This window comes from Felis catus, chromosome B4, assembly GCF_018350175.1.
Source record: "Felis catus isolate Fca126 chromosome B4, F.catus_Fca126_mat1.0, whole genome shotgun sequence".
Taxonomy (NCBI): domain Eukaryota; kingdom Metazoa; phylum Chordata; class Mammalia; order Carnivora; family Felidae; genus Felis; species Felis catus.
In genome coordinates, this window is record NC_058374.1 from 34,404,283 (window position 1) to 34,424,718 (window position 20,436).

Genomic DNA, 20,436 nt, shown 5'->3' on the forward strand with positions numbered 1-20,436 from the left:
TAAAAACTATAGTATATCCTGCTTAAAACCTTCCAAATGTTTGTTTCACTTAGAGAAAAATCTAAACTTACCATAGTCTATCGGCTAAATATGCTCTGGCCCCAGCTTGGCTCTTGGATCTTATCTCCATCTCACACTATTCTCCAGGCACACTGACCTTCTTTATGTTCTTCAGACATTCCAATCTTGTTCCCACATCTGTGTTTTGCTCTATATCCGACATCCTTTGACTTTACATGATGGCTCTCTCCTGTCTTTCAGATCTCCATGAAGCCCTTTCTGACCACCCAGTCTAAAGGAGCACCCCCCCCAGATACTTTCTCTCATCACAGTTGTTGTTGTTGTTGTTGTTGTTGTTGTTGTTGTTTTACTTTATAGCAGTTAACACTACCTGAATTATCTCATTAATTTATTTGTGTTTTTACAAGGGCAGGAAATATGTGTGTATTGTTTCTCACTCTCTAACAGTGCCACATCCTTCCTGGAATCTTCCCAATGCCCAAATCTTTCCTTTCCTGAGTGTTTCACCATTCCACAGCCAGGAGACTATGCTTTGGGGTGAGCGTAGCCTAACCTAGAATTTAAAATCCTGATTAGGTCTCTTCACAAAGTGTAACTTGGCTTCACCCTAACCTAGAGACTCAGTTTTTTCATGACACAAAACTACTTTTACCCAAAGGAGGGTCTGAACAACTCAGCATCCATTTTCAGCCCAGTCACTCATAGGCACTGGTGTCATACACCTTATACACAGAAATTAGGCTAGGTACAGGAGTGTAGTCTGTTACTCTTGGAATAGTTAAATGTGCTTTGAGTGTATCAGCATAAATAAAGAGACACAACCAAGGGGAATGTGTATATTTAAAACTCCTCCCCTTCATTTTCTTCTTCAAATGAATCAGTCCCCACTTCTTCATAATCCTTCTCCAGAGCAGCCAGGTCCTCCCTGGCCTCAGAAAATTCTCCTTCTTCCATTCCCTCTCCAACATACCAATGCACAAAGGCTCGCTTGGCGTACATGAGGTCAAACTTGTGATCCAGGCGGGCCCAGGCCTCCGCAATTGCTGTGGTGTTGCTCAGCATGCAAACAGCCCGCTGGACTTTGGCCAGGTCCCCTCCTGGTACCACCGTGGGTGGCTGATAGTTGATGCCCACCTGAGGAACAGAGAAAGAGGAGGGACAACAAAAGAAAATGCAGAGCAGCCAAAGGACAACTCAAAATGGGGTTATCTTGGTAATATGATGTGGTAACAAGACACAGTCATGGGTGTGGGGATGGGAGCAGACCTGGATATGAAAAGATAGAATCAAAGGGTTGAAGAAACAGAGAGAGGTGAGTGTTGAAGATAAATCAAAAGTGAATGGAATTGAGTACAGGCAAATTCAAGAGGAAGGGCTATGAAATCTAAAACTGCAAAAGACTAGCTGGAATTTAAATAAAAACTTAGAAAAAAATAAAGACTATGAAAGAAGAGGAGAATAGGGATGGTATTAGGTAGAAATGTAGTGGGGAGATTCAAGGAGACAAATGAGGGTAACGAATGAGATCAATATTAACGGGGATGTACAATACATGGTTATCTTGAAAAGGAAAATAGATCCCCTTTTAGAGGCAAATTAATTTCTAGGCTTGAAGTTTATTCTTTTCCACGTGGTCATCTAAAGTTTTCAATAAATTTAGGGAAATTTCTCTGCCAAGGGTAAAGTGCTGTTTAAAAGATCATGGAAGTGAGATGCCTGGGTGGCTCATGTCCGACTCTTGATTTGGCTTGGGTCATGATCCCAGTTGTGGGATTGAGACCCACAATGGGCTCCACGCTGAACCTGATTGAAATTCTCTCACTCTCTCCCTCTTTCCCTCTGGCCCTCTCCCCCGTTCACACTGTCTTTCTCTCTCTCTAAAATAAAAAATAAATAAATAAAAATCAAAAGATCATAGAGATATTCCAGAGCAATAAATTTAAAAATTCAAAAGGTCTTGGGGATTAATGTTAGCCAGTCCCCATGTCTCAGGGGAGTAGGCTTGTTAGAAGAAAAGCAAGGCCTTCAATCAAAGAAAGTTCATTAAAACCCTTGCGTGGACAAGGGTTTTAATGGCATGGCAAGGTTCTCCAAGCTAACCCTAGCCCAATCTAATGTTAGGGGTACTATCTGAGAAATCTCCCTTCTCCCCACACACATACCCCAAACCAAAGTCAATCTCAGGAACTGTAAGCAACTGGAAGAAGTCTGAGGGAACAAACTGTGATAATATCCATAGGACACTGAGAACATAGTACACCCAAAAAATAGCTCTCCTACCCAGGTCATCATGCCTTAAGTGTCAGCCTCTTAAATTCATAGCTTTAAAATATATGTCTTCTTGAGAGATGTAGGTGGGAATTGCAGCAGTCTATATAGTCAAGGTGGGTAGCCCATTAAATGAATTTAGAATTATCTATTATTCCTCTTAGACAAAAGTAGCTCTTGGTGGTGGAGGTGATGCTAAGATAGGGCAAAGGACCAAAAATGAGAAAGGGAAGGGCAATGAATATAAACTTCACTGCATCACATATTTTGCTCAATCTGACCCTGACTAGAAAAAAACTTTGTCTGAAGCCAACTCTCCTCTGTCAAACAGTAATTATCCCTTCAACTGATTCAAGTAGGGACAAACACCCTTGGGAAGAATGCAAGAGGATGAAATTCAACAATCATATGCTTTTCTGAAAAGCAGCTAAAGATGCTGCACTACCTATCTTTCTGGACATAATCCCCAAACTTCAGCTTAAAATAAGAGATAGAAAGGGGCATCTCCTTTTTGTTAACTTCCCCACCACCCTCACATCTCATTTTTTTCTTTTTTCCTATTCATTTTCCTACTAGCTTGTTTTATTGTTTGTTTACATTTAAATTTTTTAAAAAGAACTCCATATTTTGGAAGATCTTGATTGTTTTCACAGAATGACCAGAAATGACCCATAAAAATAGGTGTAGTCTTGGGGTGCATGGGTGGCTCAGTCAGTTAAGTATCTGACTCTTGATTTTGGCTCAGGTCATGATCCGAGATCAAGCTGCACTGACAGCACAGAGCCTGTTTGGTATTCTCTTTCCTTCTTTCTCTGCCCCTTCCTGACACTCACATAAATGCACACTCTTTCTCTCTCAAAATACATAAACATTTCTTTTAATGTAAGCAACATTATTTTTAAAAATGGGTGTAGTCTAGAGGAAAGATTGTGTATGTAGCTAGGAGTATAGCAGTGAGGAAGAATGCTACCAAAGGAGATTAGCTAGATCAAAGCCTCATAATGCAAACAGGTCAGTCAAGAGAATGGCAAATGGTGCCTTGTTTTTGTAAGTCCCACCAGGAAAACACAGAATGCTCATCTCTGTATCTCTACCAACTGGTACATCAACCCCTGGTGGTGAGTAAACCTCTGAATTATTAAAGGCATGACTGGGAGGTTACTAATTAATATTAATGTAAATGATGATAATTATTTTGATAGCAGAATCTGATTAAAGACCATAGGAACACAGGACAAAGTGGTCAAGCAGTTCACATGCACAAAACCAGCTGCATGTCTTGCCAGTGCAACTCAAAGAAGTGCCTTCTAACATTCAACATTCACTAGTCCTGAGATCCATGGGTCTTCCCTGGCTGTTGTATCTCCTTACTAACCCTCAGAGTCTGGCATTTTCCATACTGTGGACACCTGATCTACAACAGGCTTCCTCAGCTTCTGCTTACTTCTAGTTAATGGGAAATGTCAGGGCTTCACAAAATAAGTGATTCACAATCCTATAATAACCACAAAATTTCTTCCTCACTGAGTTAAGACTTACAGGGTGAACACTTACTTTTTCAAGATAAATTGGGAGAGAAACACATCTTTTATTAAAGGATGGGATTATATCTCTCTGATAATTTGAATAATTTGGTTAATTCCATTCTCTGATCTATTATCAGATTTCATCTACCTCCACCCATTCATCCTGTTCATCGCACTTGCCCACATGTGTTCTTTCTACCCTGTACACTCCTCCCTATTATAGAAAAGCTCCTTTCTTCCTGACCTTTGAGATGCTTATAGATGTTAGGGTAAGAGCAGTAGGAGACTTCTCCCTACTGTAGTAGTACCCCTCTGAATACTGCAATTGTCCTCCGCTCTCTTTTCTTTTTTTTTTTTCTCTCTCTTTTCATAATTCTTTCAAATAAAGTTTCTCCTTACCTAAAATGTATGAATGAATGAATGAATGAATGAATGAATGAATGAATGAAATTAATGCTATCTTTGTCTTAAGCCCCTCTCCCCATATCATCCCATGAAATCTGAAGATCCCATGGAATTGTATGCCTAAGACCCTGGAATTTATACATCCTCCTTTCCCATCCTTGGTAATCTTCTGCTTCTCTAATTGTCTACCTCCTCCCTAAGTCATCAGTTCTCACCTTGAAGCCTGTGGGACACCAGTCTACAAACTGGATAGTCCTCTTGGTCTTGATGGCAGCAATAGCGACATTCACATCCTTAGGCACGACGTCCCCCCGATAGAGCATGCAGCAGGCCATGTACTTGCCATGTCTTGGGTCACACTTCACCATCTGGCTGTTGGGTTCAAAGCAGGAGCTCGTTATCTCAGCCACAGAGAGTTGTTCATGATAGGCTTTCTCGGCAGATATGATGGGTGCATAAGTGACCAGTGGGAAGTGGATACGGGGGTAGGGCACCAGGTTGGTCTGGAACTCAGTGAGGTCCACATTGAGGGCCCCATCAAAGCGGAGAGAGGCAGTGATGGAGGACACAATCTGGCTGATGAGGCGGTTGAGGTTGGTATAGGTAGGGCGCTCAATGTCTAGGTTTCTGCGGCAGATGTCATAGATGGCTTCATTATCCACCATGAAAGCACAATCTGAATGTTCCAGTGTGGTATGGGTTGTCAGAATGGAGTTGTAGGGCTCCACAACTGCAGTGGAGACCTGAGGGGCTGGGTAGATAGCAAATTCTAGCTTGGATTTCTTGCCATAATCCAGGGAGAGGCGTTCCATCAGCAAAGAAGTGAAGCCAGAGCCAGTGCCCCCACCAAAACTGTGGAAGATCAAGAAGCCTTGCAATCCAGAGCAGGCATCTGTCTGGAGAGAGTAGAGAAGGGGAAGAAACCAGAGGACATGTTTATGAGAATACCCTCATGTGAACAAAGGCAGGCAATCCTCTCTGGCTGCCCCACTCCACTCCTCAACATTTTATGTAGGTAAAATTGAAACAGCCTTGAAGAAGTAAGATAAAAGGAGATGGATTGATCTTGGGAGGACTAGCTGAAATATATAGGGTGGCAAACTGCACATGTACATGCTACGAGGTATGTGGAAGTTTCTAGCCCAGTGGCTTGGTTGAACCAGGAATAAGAGTTTCAGAATGACAGTGGTTAATAACCTTACTCTTTGAAAACCCCAACTCCTTCTCCATTTTCCCTGCCCTTGTCATTGGTTTTGTGGGAACTGCCGATTATTTATTTCAGCCCAGTCTTGAAAGGTGGCTCTGGGTACCAATTTCAGAAATATAAATGGAATCAGAGAACCTGAGTTTTAATATCAATTTTACCATTTCCCAGTTGTAAAAACGTGAGCAAGTTATTGAACACCTCCAGACTTCTGTTTCTTCCTGACTAAAGTAGGGAATAAAAAATATTCATCTCACAAGGATACTGTGATTATGAAATGAGATAGCATAATATGTTGAGCAAGGACTTGACACATAGTAAGCACTCAATGTTAGCTCTTACCAGAACTAAGTGAATTCAAGACACTTTTCCAAAGAAGACATCCAGATGGCCAACCGACACATGAAAAGATGTTCAACATCACTCATCATCAAGGAAATACAAATCGAAACCACAATGAGATACCACCTCACACTGGTCAGAGTGGCTAAAATTAACAACTCAGGAAACAGCAGATGCTGGCGAGGATGTGGAGAAATGGAAAACCTCTTGCACTATTGGTGGGAATGCAAACTGGTGCAGCCGCTCTGGAAAACAGTGTGGAGGCTCCTCAAAAAATTAAAAATAGAACTATCCTACAACCCAGCAATAGCACTACTGGGAATTTATCCAAAGGATACAGGAATGCTGATACATAGGGGCACATGTATCCCAATGTTTATAATACAGCGTTCAACAATAGCCAAATTATGGAAAAAGTCTAAATGTCTGATGGATGGATAAAGAAGAAGTGGTTTATATATACAATGGAATGCTATTTGGCAATGAGAAAGAATGAAATCCTGCCATTTGCAGCAACGTGGATGAATCTGGAAAGTACTATGCTAAGTGAAATAAATCAGTCAGAGAAAGACAGATATGTTTTCACTCATATGTGGAACTTGAGAAATTTAACAGAAGACCATGGGGGAAAGAAAGGGGGAAAAATAGTTACAAACAGAGAGGGAGGGAGGCAAACCGTAAGAGACACTTAAATACAGAGAACACACTGTTGCTTATTGGAGGGTTGATGGGGGGATGGGGAGAGGGGAAAATGGGTGTTGGGCATTGAGGAGGGCACTTATTGGGATGAGCACTGGGTGTTGTATGTAAGTGATGAATCACTGATTTTACCCCCAAAACCAAGAGCACACTCTATACACTGTATGTTAGCCAACTTGACAATAAATTATATTAAAAAAGAAAAGAAATAAATAAAACTAATTTCAATCATGAAAAAAAAAAAGGAACGAAAGGAATTCATACAGTCTTAGAATTTTCCCATTGGGTATGATCTATGATACTGGTTCTGAACTTTTGGGGCCCATAGACAGCTTTGAGACAGACAACCCCTATGAGCCCTCCACTAAACAGAAAAAGTGAACATATACAAAAATTTGGTATCTTTAGCTCTCCAGAACCACTAATCAAGTCCAAACATTTCCATTGTAAAGATAAGGAAATGAAAGCTCAAACAGACAAAGTGACCCACCCCACAACTCAGAACTTTCTAGTCAAACCAACCTGATTCAAATCCTAGTTGTGTGACCCAGGCTAAATTATTAAACCACATGCCCTCAATTTCTTCATCTGTAAAGTACAGGGAAGTGACTTCCTTTGTATCATTAAGGGAATTAAGTGAAGGAATATATTCAATTGACATTTGTAATGTCATTTGTAAGTGCTCAAATGCATCAATGATCTCTTCCTCTTTTCTTCCAAGCTAAATTCTTTGTTAACTTAGGCTTCCAACAAGCAAACATCAAGCCTTCCTTATACTTAGAATTTCCCCCAAACACTATCATAGAGCATCAATAAGAATTAGTAGAGCATCAGCCTATAGGGTAGTCCATGATGTCCAGGTGGAGGAAGAGGCATCATCCTGTGAATGTTTCTTACAGAGCACAAGCAGAAATTCCCAAATCGTAGGAGTTCTGTCCTGTAGCCAGGAGTCATAGGCCTCCACTAATCCTGTTCAGGCTTAGGCTTATCCATCTTAGCTTGATTTACCAGATCCTCACCTTTGTTAATACTTACCAGCTTCCGTATGCGATCCAGCACCAGGTCAATGCTCTCCTTGCCCACTGTGTAGTGGCCCCGGGCATAATTATTAGCTGCATCCTCCTTTCCTGTGATCAGCTGCTCTGGATGGAAGAGCTGGCGGTAGGTTCCTGCCCGAACCTCATCTACCAAGAGATGGAAACTATCAGCTCTTCCAACCTTGTTTCTAGAGGAGATGCATCCCTCCCCATTAAATAACATAAAACACTTTTCTGGGTCTCCATTTCCTCTACCTATAAAACTCTACTGAGGTAAAACCAGACAACCCCATAATAAATCTGCAAAAGCTTAAAAGAATGCAAGAGTAACATAGGCACTAATAGAACCAGAAGTCTGTGACTCAAGGAGGCAAAGAGAAGACAACTGCTCTGCTGGTTGGAACTCTTCAAAGCCTTAGATTCACAACGTTCACAAAACACCAAAGTTGATTGCCCCTCCTTCTTTCCACTTTCACCCCTCAGTCCCTTTTGTTTTTTCTTTCATGCTACAAAGTTACCCAAAACCTGAACTCAATTTCACTTGCATTAAAATGTCCCAGGGAGGGGTGCTTGGGTGGCTCAGTCAGTTGAGCATCCAACTCTTAATTTTGGCTCAGGTCATGTCCCCAGGGTCGTGGGATTGAGCCCCACGTTGGGACTCTGTGCTAAGTGTGGAGTCTGCTTAGGATTCTCTCTCTCTCTCTCTCTCTCTCTCTCAAAAAATGTTCTAGGGATACAAAGAAAGATTCAAGGTGATCTGCTCTTTCAACAATAGTCTCACCATAACCTAATATATGTCAGGCATTAGAGATATTTTAGAATGACAATGAAGCAGAGCTATGCTCTAGGTTCTAGAAGAGTAGGAGTCCTAGAGAGGGTGGCTATTCCGCTCACCTCCAAGGATCTACACAAAGTGGACATATGGCTGACCAAGATGTATCAAGCCCCAACTGCATGACCTCTTTTATTCATAGTTCCTCTACACCCCCCCAAGGAAATCACCCATTTGCACAGTAGCCTGGTAGGGTAATCTGCACATTTTGTATTTGTATAAAGTACAAAGTACAAAGTACAAGATTGTGTACCTGTAGTCTGTTGCCCCTAGAAATTAGTGTTCAGGCATTACAGACATTTGCCCAGATATCTCTGTGAAACTTACCCATCCCTTGCTTGGTGAGTCAGCCTTGAAGCTGAGGAAATCCTGATGTTGAGCTAAGGATTGACTCAGGAGTCAGACCCAGGGGGAAGTGATGGTGGGGGCAGAGGGGGATTTACAGGAAAGGTGAAGCACCAAAAATCCTGCTCCAACACAAGTCAGAATTCTTGTTTTCTATGATCCAAAAGAGGTTTAGTCTAGAACTACAGCAACCTCTGGCTATAAGAAAATATGTCATCTGTTATTCTATTTTGTGTGCATGATACTACAAGGTTACACCACCCATGAGAAAAGACTGTAATTATTATAGAATCAGAAACCTATACTTTGGGAAATGGACTATTTGGAGACTTCTTATAATTTCTAAAATTATTTTTTATTTTTTGCTCTTGGTTTATAGTAAAGAATCTTGGCAATTTGGATCTTTCTCAGCAGATTTAAGGGGGTTAAGTACAGGGTATTTTGTTCTGCATAGGTTAGAGCTGTAATGGGGGAGCAGGGATCTGTGATTACTATTGTGAGACTCTACAAGACTGGAGATTTCAAGGAGGTAACAGAAGTCATGTGCAGTGGGAAGGTTCTGGTTGAGCCACTCCCATCTTGCAGTTAGAGATTCTGCTTCCTTAGCTACCATGAACCAAAGCCTCTGCAGCTTCATGTTGTTTTCTGTGGAAAGGATCCTAGCCCATACTCACCGACAACAGTAGGCTCCAAATCTACCATAACAGCCCGAGGCACATGTTTCCCATTGCCAGTCTCACTGAAAAAGGTGGTGAATGAGTCATCGTCATTGACCTTGCTGGCCTGGACACCAAAGGTGCCATCTGCCTGGATGCCGTGTTCCAGGCAGAAGAGCTCCCAGCAGGCATTGCCAATCTGAACTCCTGCTTGACCCACGTGGACTGATATGCACTCCCGCTGTGGAGAGAGTGAAGAATCAAGGTCAGAGAGTCCCAGGCCTTGGTCATGCCCTTGTGCTATATCCTGCACATCTGAGGACTTGTCTCTCCCTGGCATTCAATCCTCAAGATCTCCATCCCTCCAACCATGTCATCTAGAACCAGATGGGAGTCTGAAGTGTCAAGTGTCTGAGCACCACTGCATCTGGACTGAGACTTGGCTCTGAGGAAGAACCACAGTTTTGTGATTTGCTCTAAAGTTTGTTTTCAGGGTTTTCCTTTTAAAGGTTTTTCCTTTATCAGCTGCACTGATAAAACAAGAGGCTCATTCCAAACCATGAAATTCCTATACTGATGAAGGAGGTCAAAGGATGAACCAATGATAAGAGCAGAAACTCTGTAAATTCACTACCATACACAGTGGCAACATTCATATTCATGCCTAGGCCCTAATCATCCTGGACAGCATCCTCTCTCTCTATACTCTCCCCATCTCCCTCCCTTCCTCTCTTGCGCTCGCTCTCTCTCTCTCTCTCTCACACACACACACACACACACACACACACACACACACACACAGAGTCTCAGAATATCATAGAGCAGATAACACTCATGGAAGGAATATGCTTTCTAAGTAGGTATCATGTCTTTAGTGTTCTGGTTATAAATGCAGGATGAAGAAAGGATTGTTACACCAGCAAGGAAAAATTGGGAGTGTTTAAATTAGGCTCTTCCTGAACTGAGAAGTTGGAGATTTTCTTTGTAGCCACCATAACCTGCTCCCTTATCTATGTCAGGCCACATATTAAAGCTGACCTTTAGAAAGTCCTTACTTCCTGTTACTCTGGCGTGAAGCCACCACAACTTGATTTGTCCTAGTACTAATAGTTGAGGATGAGGGTGTGTGTGTGTGTGTGCGTGTGTGTGTGTGAGAGAGAGAGAACAGAGAGACAATGAATATGTGTGTGTGCTTGTGTAAAGAAATTGACTATGGGGTTTTACTAGGAGGTATGGCTTCATCACCTCCATATATCCCAACTGTGAGGAAGCAGTGGCCAGCACAAAGTGGCTCTGTGCCCATGGTGCCCGCAAGAGCCTAGCAGGGAAGCATGTGCTTGGTCTGTGTGTTTCTATTCTTATCCATGACCCAACCTGGCATTTTCTAGCACTGAATAAACCAAGCCAGGAGCAGAGCCTCCAGAGAATGTGGCTGGGCATTGAAACACATGGAGTCAAAGGGAACTTGGAGGTTCTCTGGGCATGGGAGCAGGGCAGCTACCCTAAGTAACACCTCAAAAATCCAGAGGTGTTAGGACCCATTACTCCCTAATTCAATTTTAGAACTGTGTCCCTACCCTACACCTGTCTCTATGCCCTTGCCTTAGGGAGCACAGAGCACAGATGTTCACAGCAGCCAAACTGGAACATAGCCCTATCTGAGAATACAACCCAGCTATATTTCCATGAGTCTGGTGGCCAGAGAAAGGCTTCACTCACAAAGTTGTCCATACCCCAGGGTTTGAATTTTGCCTTCATGATTTACTTGCTGTGCTGTGTGAATTTGGCTGAGTTACTTAACTTCCCCTCATCTTAAAATAATAATTTAGCCATGATTATTGTTGTTTTGCCTTAGCCATTATCATTTTCTTTATGATACTACCTTGTAGCTTTATTCTCCACACAGAGGAGGCACAGGTAGAAAGTTAGAGACCTTAGGTCCCCATTCCACTCACCTTTACTGTGAGGTTTATTTTCTGCCTTCACCTTATGTCTCAATTCAGACCTTAAAAAAGCACCCTACACCCAGGAACCACCCCCAAATCAGTGTAGTATCAATCAGTCCACATCTTTCACATCCATGAAGACATGACTTCCTAAGGAGGTGTCTAAAACTGAGGGGACATTGGAGAGGCCTAAAAGGAGTCTGATCCTGTGTATCATCCTTCTAGGTGACAGCATTCTCTGTGGCTCTGACACTCAGCCTTCTGAACCTTGCCCCCCACCCCCAACCACCACTACACTCCAACTATCTTCTGGGCCTATCTGTGATGCTGTCTGCTTTCCAGTCAGCCTTCCCTTCTGGAACACCCTGAGATTTTCCAGCAAGAACACAGGGATATTTCAGAAATATCAAAGATCATATGAGGAAGAGTAAAGGCTCTTTGGGACCAGAAGACTACCAATATGTTGATATCAATGATATCATCCTCTTTTGATATCCCCTTTAATATCACACACACTAATAAATATGCCAGTCTTCACAAAATCTCTCTCTCTCTCTCTCACACACACACACACACACACACATGCCTTAGGAAGAGCTATTTTCCCTGTTAAGATAATTTACAAGAGTAATTAGAAATATAAAATAGACTCCAAAATATAAATATAAAATAAATATATAAATATATAATATAAATATAAATATAAAATAGTCTTCCAAAACCCAAAAGTGGCTATGCTAATCAAGAGAAAATGAAAATCCCCCAATGCCATTCCCCACTAACAGAACCAGAGCTCCTGGGAGAAATAAAGAATTCTAAGTCTGGGGCAAGCAATGTACAAGATGAGCCCAGAAAATTGTATGCTGCCTGAAAGCACAGAAGCTAACACAGACTAGGGTGATGTCAAAAGTTATCTCAGAATCAACTTGAAGAGGCTCCCATTGCCAAAGATGAGACAATATGAGCATCAAAAAGAAAAATAATGGTACTTGATTGAAACAGGGTATATATGTAAAAATCCACAACTCCTTGGGGTGCCTGGGTGGCTTAGTCAGTTAAGCATCCAACTTTGGAATTTGGCTCAGGTCATGATCTCATGGTTCATAAGATCCAGCCCCATGTCAGTCTCCACTGGCAGTGCAGACCCTGCTTGAGATTCTCTCTCCCTCTCTCTCTGCCACTCCCTGGCTCACTTTCTCTCTCACACAAAATAAATAGATAAACATTTTTTTAAGTCCACAACTCCTTAGTGTTATTTAAAAAAGAAAACAGAAAAAAAACTCATTTGTGCCCATTCAAACAGCCCTGTTGATGAGAGAGAACTAAAGAATCCCAACTAATCAATGAAAAGGATATTATATCAAGAAATGTTGCCACATTACAGTTCCTAATTACATAATTGATTTGGACAAGGATGCCAACACCATTAAGTGAAAGGCTGTTTGGAAAAGAATTGGATATTCATATAGCGCCAAAGAATCACTGTTACTTACAGGTTACGGGGGTGGGGGGAGGTAACTAACAACAGTTATCAGCCTAACACTGGGATCAATCTTAACACTACCAATAGTGAGAAAACCAGACATTATAGACCTCTTGATGTGATGCAACATAACATACACAACACCACCCATGAGGGGTTCTTGTCAAAAATACTCAGCCTTAATCTATTAAACACTTTAGATTTAGTTTCCGCACTTTAGAAAACAGAAGGATCAGAGTGATATTAAGTGGCATCATGAGAAAACAGTAAAATAAATCCAGAAGGTGAAACATTCTACAGGACAACTGATCCAATCTTTTCAGTTCATGAAAAATAAGGATGATAGAAGAGATCATATCTTTGTTCCACATCAAAGGAACTTAAGGAACATAACATTCACATGTAGTATGTGCACTTTGCCTGAATTCTGTTTTGAACAAATCAAAATTATTTGGGGGACAAATATAGAAATTGATTAATTTTGTTAAGCATGATAATGAAAATGCAGTTAAATATGACAATTTACTTATTTTTAGTAAGTAAATTTCTAAAGCATTTGGGGCAAAATGTCAATGAGTCTGTATTTTACTTTAAAATACTTCAATAAATACAGCAGGCAAAGTAAATATGACAAAAATTATTATTATTATTAAAGCTAGCTAATAGATGCATAGCTCCATTATAATGCTATTCAATAGCATTTGAAAAGTTTGAAAATTTTCATACTAAGAAGAAAATAATTAAAGAAGGGAACGAGGAAGAATGGGAGTAAGGACTCCACTCACCATAATTACCTTATCCTGAAGGGATCAGGCTCTTCCTGTCCCAGTTCACTTGGTCACTTATTCAACTAACATTTACTAAGAACCTAATTTATCAGAGCACTGAGCTGTCCTTCTCCAGCCACTCTACCCAATCACCATCCCCATCTTCCTGCCTGGAAGTTCTACATAGATAAACACAGAGTGGACCCAGGCCTTAGGAGGCCACCTATCATGTCCAAGAAAGGTCACCTACCTGGGATAACCAGGGACGTTTTGCCAACTCCAAATGTTTAGGATACTAGAATTAGACTGGCCTTGTGGATCACCAAATAGGATTCCCTTCCCATTTCACAGATTAAAACTCAGAGGCTCAGAAAAGTAAAAGGACAGATTCAAGATTTCACAGTTCTTTAGCAAGAGCCCAGACTGGAATCCAGGTCTTCTGACCTCAGCTGAGTTGTTTCTTTTACACCACACAACCTCCTGCCTCACTTGCACTCTGAACTTCCAGGGCCCTGGGTTGTGCCAACATCTATATCAATGCAAGCCTGATAGTGTATAGCCAGGCCAAGCTTGTATAGCAAAACTCCAAACAGAAAAAAGCTCCAGGGAGAGTGAAACTGAGAATGTCTTATGGTGGTAGCCTTTTTGAAAATGGGTCATCCTTCTCTGACAGAACCAATGATCTGTTTCTCAGGGCTGGTGTGTGCAAGGGGAGGGAGTGGGTTGAGGTACAGAGTAAGCTGACCCAGCAGAGGATATTTAAGTCATACATTTGCTCCAAACTCAGATTTCAGATTCCCCTCTCTAGCCAATCAGAGCTCATGCTTTCTCTCACACACTATTTCTCTCTCTCAGTTCTATTTTGAATCTGGGCTTATAGAGCTCAGACCACTTCTGCGCCCTGGGTATGCTGTGATGGAAAGGGGGTCTCCTGTATGCTACTGGACCTCTCTCCAAGCAATCTAGGGGGTGAAGATGAGGGAGACAGAGAGACCTAACAGAGGAATTCCTTTCCTCAAGAAAAGTATGACACACCCTTACACAGACCTAGCGCTGGGATAACTACAAAAGTTACCCACTCTGTCCATTCCTGCAACAAATATTTATTGTGTTATTATGTACAAAAAGGCACCAAAAGGTACTGAGCTAAGTCCTACTCATCCTATTCATTAAATTTCACTTCTTACAGGAAGTCTGGAAAACCACAAAGCAGCAAAGAGCCCCTACTATGTGCTCCTGAAATCCTCTTCTTCCCTATTGTTGTATTTATCATACCACATTATAGCTGCTTATTCAGTTCTGTGACTTTCCTAGCAGAGAGAGTAAGTTCTATGAGGGCAAGGAACCCTTGTTTATTCACTACATCTCCAGCATCAAGCACAGTGCTTGAATGTACTGGGTGCTCAATAAATATATGAATGATTAGAATAAGAACTCTATCCTGGGGGCCAGGGGGTGTCTTATAATCTATTTGACAAGAGAGTAGCCAATGCCTAAAAGACAATGGGAGTTCAAAGGAGAAAAAAACAACTCTGGCTTGGTTTCCTGGAAGAGGAATATTTGCAGAGACCTTGACAAATTTAGACATGCCAACATGATCATTTTAGTTGGGCTTAGGAGCGTGGTGAACAAGAGGCAGGAAATTTTAGGACAGGTCTCGCCAACCGCTCAGTTAGCCTGAAGTGTTGGCTCATGAAAGGCAGAGTAGATGAGAAATCTGTGCCACCTACTATCATCTTCCTTTGAGAGGGGAGCCTATGTTTTGCAGAACATCAAAAAAGAAATTCTAGAACTTTACAGCCCTTTTATAATTCCACTATAAGAAACCTTTTCTTATATCAATCTTATATCATTTCTATTTCAATATTAGTCATTCCCTTTTGTTTTACTGCCAAAGGACTAAGATCAGCTCTAGGATCCTCTGTAGAAGGAGGTTTTGTAGCTTCAAAAGTTATTTTGAAGTACCATAAAACAGTAAAACTGGCATATTGTCTAGGAGAGGAAATAACACAGACCAGCAGTATATGCCACATGAAAATCTGAGACCAGTCCACATCCCCTGACTACCAATGTGGTCAAATGTCACACAGTTGCTTTCAGGAAGCATATTATTACACCAGATTATGTCTAGTTGTCAGGCTGGGCTAATAAATTACCTATATTTTAGGATCTAGGTCAGAGATAGCAAACAAAAAGTAGATCCACAGTGTTATGGAGGAATAAAGAAGAAATATTATTTGTAAAAGATTGAATTATCTCTGCTCCAAGCCCTTCAATTAGAGCACATTTGGAATCCCTCAGAACAAAGAATAGATAGCAAGCCAGAAACAGTAAGAACAAAGACTTGACCTAAATTAACATCAGTAAGTGAAAGTGGCTCAAGAGAGGGGGCTCAGATTATAGGTACTGCAGTTAGGGCAGCAATAGGGATGACATAGACCAGCTTTAAGAGTAGCAGGCATGTTTGGTAAGTAGACTCCCAGCATTAGAGAGACATTAATATCAGAAGGCCCTTGAGCTTTAGCTGACTTCGGGAGTAAGTGTGAGAGACAGTTAAAGAGTTTTAATCTGATGTACACTGCCCACTCCATTTTCCCATTCTCCTCCACAGTTCATTATCTGGGACAAATTCTAATAGCAAGACACAGGCAGAGGAAATGTCAACCACAAAGGCCACAGATAGCACAACTGGTCCCTTGGTGGCCAAAGGGAAAAGGAGCAGTTGGTCTACTTCTGCCCCCAAGATTCCCACCCACCCCCCCTATCACCGGTCCTGAATTCCCCAGCTATTTCCCCCTCAGAACTTATTTTTAACTTTTCATCTTCCTCTCAAGGTCACTCAGGAGCACTCTCAGAAAAGACACTCAGCAACAGCATTAGCCATTTAGCTCAGGGCCTGACCTGAGCTTGGAAGCTTCCTATGAAAACTCCTCCTCATTTAACTGGCACCTTTGCCCAAGCCACTGCCAAAGGAAATTCTGTTCATCTGGCTCCTCTGCTGTTCAGAGGCATGTACCCCACTACCTCTGGGGAAACCTGCACTTTGTGATGGGAAAGGCAGTGCAGCAGTGACTCCAGCAGTGCTCTGAGGTCAGAATAGAAGTACGGACCCTGCAAAGCTCAGCCATGCCTGCCTGCAGGGGGGCAGTTGGCAGAGGACTGCAGACACGGAAGCAGTGTCCACCCCACCCCTATTCTCCCCTCCCCTCTAGCTGTCCATTTTTGCTATGAAACAGGCTCTTTGTTGCCACTTTATGCCTATTCCCATCTAAACTGGTGCTCCCCAGTTCAGAAGGAATGCAGAGAAGGAGGCTATGCTGCAGATGTTCTCACCTCCCAAAAAAACCACATACACTTTCTCTGTGTTCTGGTATCATTGACATGGTCTTGGCTTGGGGCACTTGACCAGGAGTCTCCATAACACTTTTCCCAAAAGATGTCATAGTCTCAGTTCCCAGGAGAACTGCTCACTGGAGGGACACTAGGAGCAGATGGGAATGCTCAGTTATAGGATTAGTTATACATTTCTTACTCAGAACCTACACAAATGTTGTAGCTAATTCTTCTTAACACAGAGGCAGACTTCCCCTCAACCCCCACAAGGGAAGGGGAGCCTGGGGATTGGGTGCCTGAAACTTAACCTGTTGGAGGAAGTGAAGCCCTTCCTGCAAGGGTGGGATTCTTTGGGTTCTAGGTTTATTAGATGTGTCATTCTAGCCTTTAAGGAATGAGTCAAGAGATTTTTAAAAAGAGGTTCTATGAGTGGGAAATGGTCAATAAGTGTTTTCCCATTAAGACAATGCTATCCATGTGATTAAATATTTTAAACAGAACCTGCTATATAAAAGTCAGTTTCAAAATAAAAGATACTCTCTTTTCAAAATATTCAACCACAGGTTTTCAGTTAAGCAGCCACTTTTAAAGTACAGTTTTACTGTTTAGAATTTTTATTTCCTGGATATTTTTAGAAACTTGCCTATTGAAAATACATCAAAGTTTGCTCACAGGGCCACATTTTTACGATCCTTGACTCCCTTATAAGCCTACTTTAGGCTCCACACTGAGAGTCACTATGGCATTCAGGTCAGTATTAAAACATGCACGAGAAAGCACTTTGAAAATTATAAAGCACTACATACTAGACATAAATATTAAATATCAAATCTTGAGTATCCTGCCTAGGATTTGCTTCAAAATAATGGGAAGTGAGCAAAGGGGGAATATGAAGCAAAGATTTGTCATAAGTAGATAATTGTTGAAATTGAATAAGGCATATACAGGAGTTCATTATACTGTTCTCTCTCCTTTTTATATGTTTGAAATTCTCCACAATAATCCTGAGAAACTTAACAGAAACCCATGGGGGAGGGGAAGGAAAAAAAAGAGGTTAAAGTGGAAGAGAGCCAAAGCATAAGAGACTCTTAAAAAGTGAGAACAAACTGAGGGTTGATGGGGGGTGAAAGGGAGGGGAGGGCGGGTGATGGGTATTGAGGAGGGCACCTTTTGGGATGAGCACTGGGTGTTGTATGGAAACCAATTTGACAATAAACTTCATATATTGAAAAAAAATAAAAAATAAAATAAAATAAAAAAGAAATTCTCCACAACAAAAAGCTTAAAATAGTAAAGCTAGGGGTAGCCTTGCAATTTGAGCCATAACCCCTCTTCATTTTGTAGATGAGAAAACCAGCCCAGAGAGGTTAAATGACCTTCCTGAAGTCACATAGCTAGCTACAGAGCCAAGAGTCAAAATTCTCCTCTGGGCTTCTTCTTTGGCCTCACAGCAGGGGCATCAGGCAGGAGTGGATTCCTTTGGCCACTATGGCCCCCAAGTTCTTCAAGCTCCCAGGTGTGTCTGGGAGCATGCTGGTGAGAGGGGGCTGCTGGCAGACCTCTAGCTAGGAATAGCAGAGCTGGAGCCAGAGCCAGAAGGCCCTGGGCACTTTCCAAAATGAGCAGAAGCCAGGGGAGGAGGGGAGTTTTCTCATCACTGACACCTAGAGCAAGAGTGCCCAGAGAACCTGACCTTGGCTTATGAGACTTGCTTATTCTGTCCCCCTCCCCCACCCAGCCTTTCCAACCTACCTCCCCGCTGCCAAAATGTCAGGGCTCTGAACAAGGAGGTTCTGGGTTTTCAGGCGTTCTGGGAAGTGGATTGGGGACGAATTTACCCACCCCGGGGGCTCCAGGCGGCCCGGGGCGGGAGGAGGGGAGGGCGGATGGGAGGGATTCTAGAGGGTCTGGAAAGCCCCTCTCCAACGAGAAAGATCTTCATCTGCAAAAAAGGTAGATGTGGGGGAGGGAGAAAGGAGCCGCTGCTGAACCCCTAACCACGATAGTAAACAAAAAGAGAAGTGTGAGGTCTCCTGGCTTTCCGGAGGGAGACTTCTGTGTGCCAAAGTCCTTCTGACTTTGACCGCTGGAAAAACGAGAGTTGGCGTAGGTGCCAGGTGTCTGGGAAGCTGAGCGCGCTCAAGTTTAAGTGCCCCAAACCCAAGCAAATGTCCAGAGACAGTAAGGAAAACGACCTCAAGCCTAGGGAGACTGTGACGTCTTAAGTTCTCTGTCATATTCTGGGGCTCTGTCACATTTCAATGTGTTTAGGGACTGACTGCACCCACTCCCCTAGCCGCCCGTGCGCAGCCCACCCATCTGGAATCCCTGGACTGTCTCCTACTTAGCCCACTCTAGTCTCTGAGCTGCCTGTCTGGGGATCCCTCAGAATCTCACCTCTTCTGCTCCGGCTTCCCATGTCCTCCCTCTCCTCACCTGTGTGCGCAAATGTCCCTTAGGTCCCTTTGAGGGGCGACTTGTCCCAGGTCTCTATATCTAGGGTACTGACACGGGCTGCCGTCCGCCGGAGGGTACGGACCCCGCGACCCTGAGCTGACACCCCAGGAGACTTCAAGGTTTGCAGATCCAAAGCGATGGATCCGTTAGCCTCCGCGTAGATATGGCTCTCGGCTGGGTGCCAGCCCTACGCCCCAGATCCCCGGCCGGCGGCCCCAGGCCCTGGAAAAGCTCACCATCGCGGCTGCTCTCCTCGCCCGCTCGCCTCCCAGCTGGGCCTGCCCACCCCAACTGCTCCAGATACAGCCGCCTCCGCTGTTGTGACACACTGGGTGGGAGGGGGCCAGGGACAGACATGCTGGGCCAGCAGCTGCCCTGCAGCATCACAGTGCCCAGGGAGGGGAGGGACTGGGACAGGTCACAATTGCTCCTCTCCGCCCACCCACGGCTCAAATCTCTGGGCACCCGCGGTAGCCCCGCCCCGCCTCTGGGTCCAGCTTCGGCTGGGTAGAGCACAGCGCTTTGGGAATAGTGAGGTTGGGTTCCTAGAGGCTCCAGGAGGGAGGCGGTCCTATTACCAAAGGCACTCCTACACTCTGTAAGATTGGCCATTATAATTCCAGCTCCTTAGGAAAGAAATGTAAACGTGCTGCTAGACAAAATGTTCGCCATTCCCCCAAACTTTCATTGTCTTCCAGCTGCCAAACACCAGCTGCCAGGAAGGACTGACCCAGGCAGGAAAGGCACCTGGTTAGGATTTAGTTGACTGCAGTCACCCTAAACCCAGGAGACTGCTGGGCTCATTGGAAGGAGGAATAGCTCCAAGCTCAGCTCTGCTTCTCATGTGCCTATGCCTGTGCCTGAGCAAGTTGTTGAGCCTCTGCTCTGGTAACCTGTTTCTAGTTCCATCAAAGCCCAGGTGGTCACAGGAGAATTAAATGAAATAACATGCATAAAGCCATAAAGCTCCTGGTATACAGCAGGTGCTCAATACTAAAGCTGTTTCTGTTTCTACTGCTCTGTGTGCATGACTTTCACACCATTATTTTCAAATCTCTTTCTTGATCCATTTATCATTACTCCCTCTTCCTACTTGTAAGCCCAGAATGTACAAA

At 43.1% G+C, this 20,436-nt stretch overlaps 1 protein-coding gene across 2 annotated transcripts; it reads right to left on the reverse strand.

Moving 5' to 3' along the window:
- Positions 1–843: 843 nt before the first annotated feature.
- On the reverse strand, positions 844–19,714 carry TUBA8 (tubulin alpha 8). Of its 2 annotated transcripts, none has more exons than XM_004001072.4 (5): positions 19,558–19,714; positions 9,354–9,576; positions 7,501–7,649; positions 4,436–5,116; positions 844–1,155 (listed from the first exon to the last, which is right to left on the reverse strand). In XM_004001072.4, exons 1-5 carry the CDS (start codon positions 19,558–19,560, stop codon positions 862–864), a joined length of 1,350 nt encoding a protein of 449 aa, XP_004001121.1. In that variant the 5' UTR covers positions 19,561–19,714; the 3' UTR covers positions 844–861. The 2 variants fall into 2 exon arrangements, with proteins under 2 accessions (XP_004001121.1, XP_023112328.1); XM_023256560.2 differs by lacking the exon at positions 19,558–19,714 and adding an exon at positions 19,301–19,500.
- Positions 19,715–20,436: the final 722 nt, after the last annotated feature.

Excerpts from the sequence above, each read along its gene's own strand:
- TUBA8 (XM_004001072.4), bottom strand. Across the intron at positions 7,650-9,353 it reads TTTGGAGCCTACTGTTGTCG|ATGAGGTTCGGGCAGGAACC; the intron begins GTGAGTATGGGC and ends ATCTCTTGGTAG. Across the intron at positions 5,117-7,500 it reads TGGATCGCATACGGAAGCTG|ACAGATGCCTGCTCTGGATT; the intron begins GTAAGTATTAAC and ends TACTCTCTCCAG.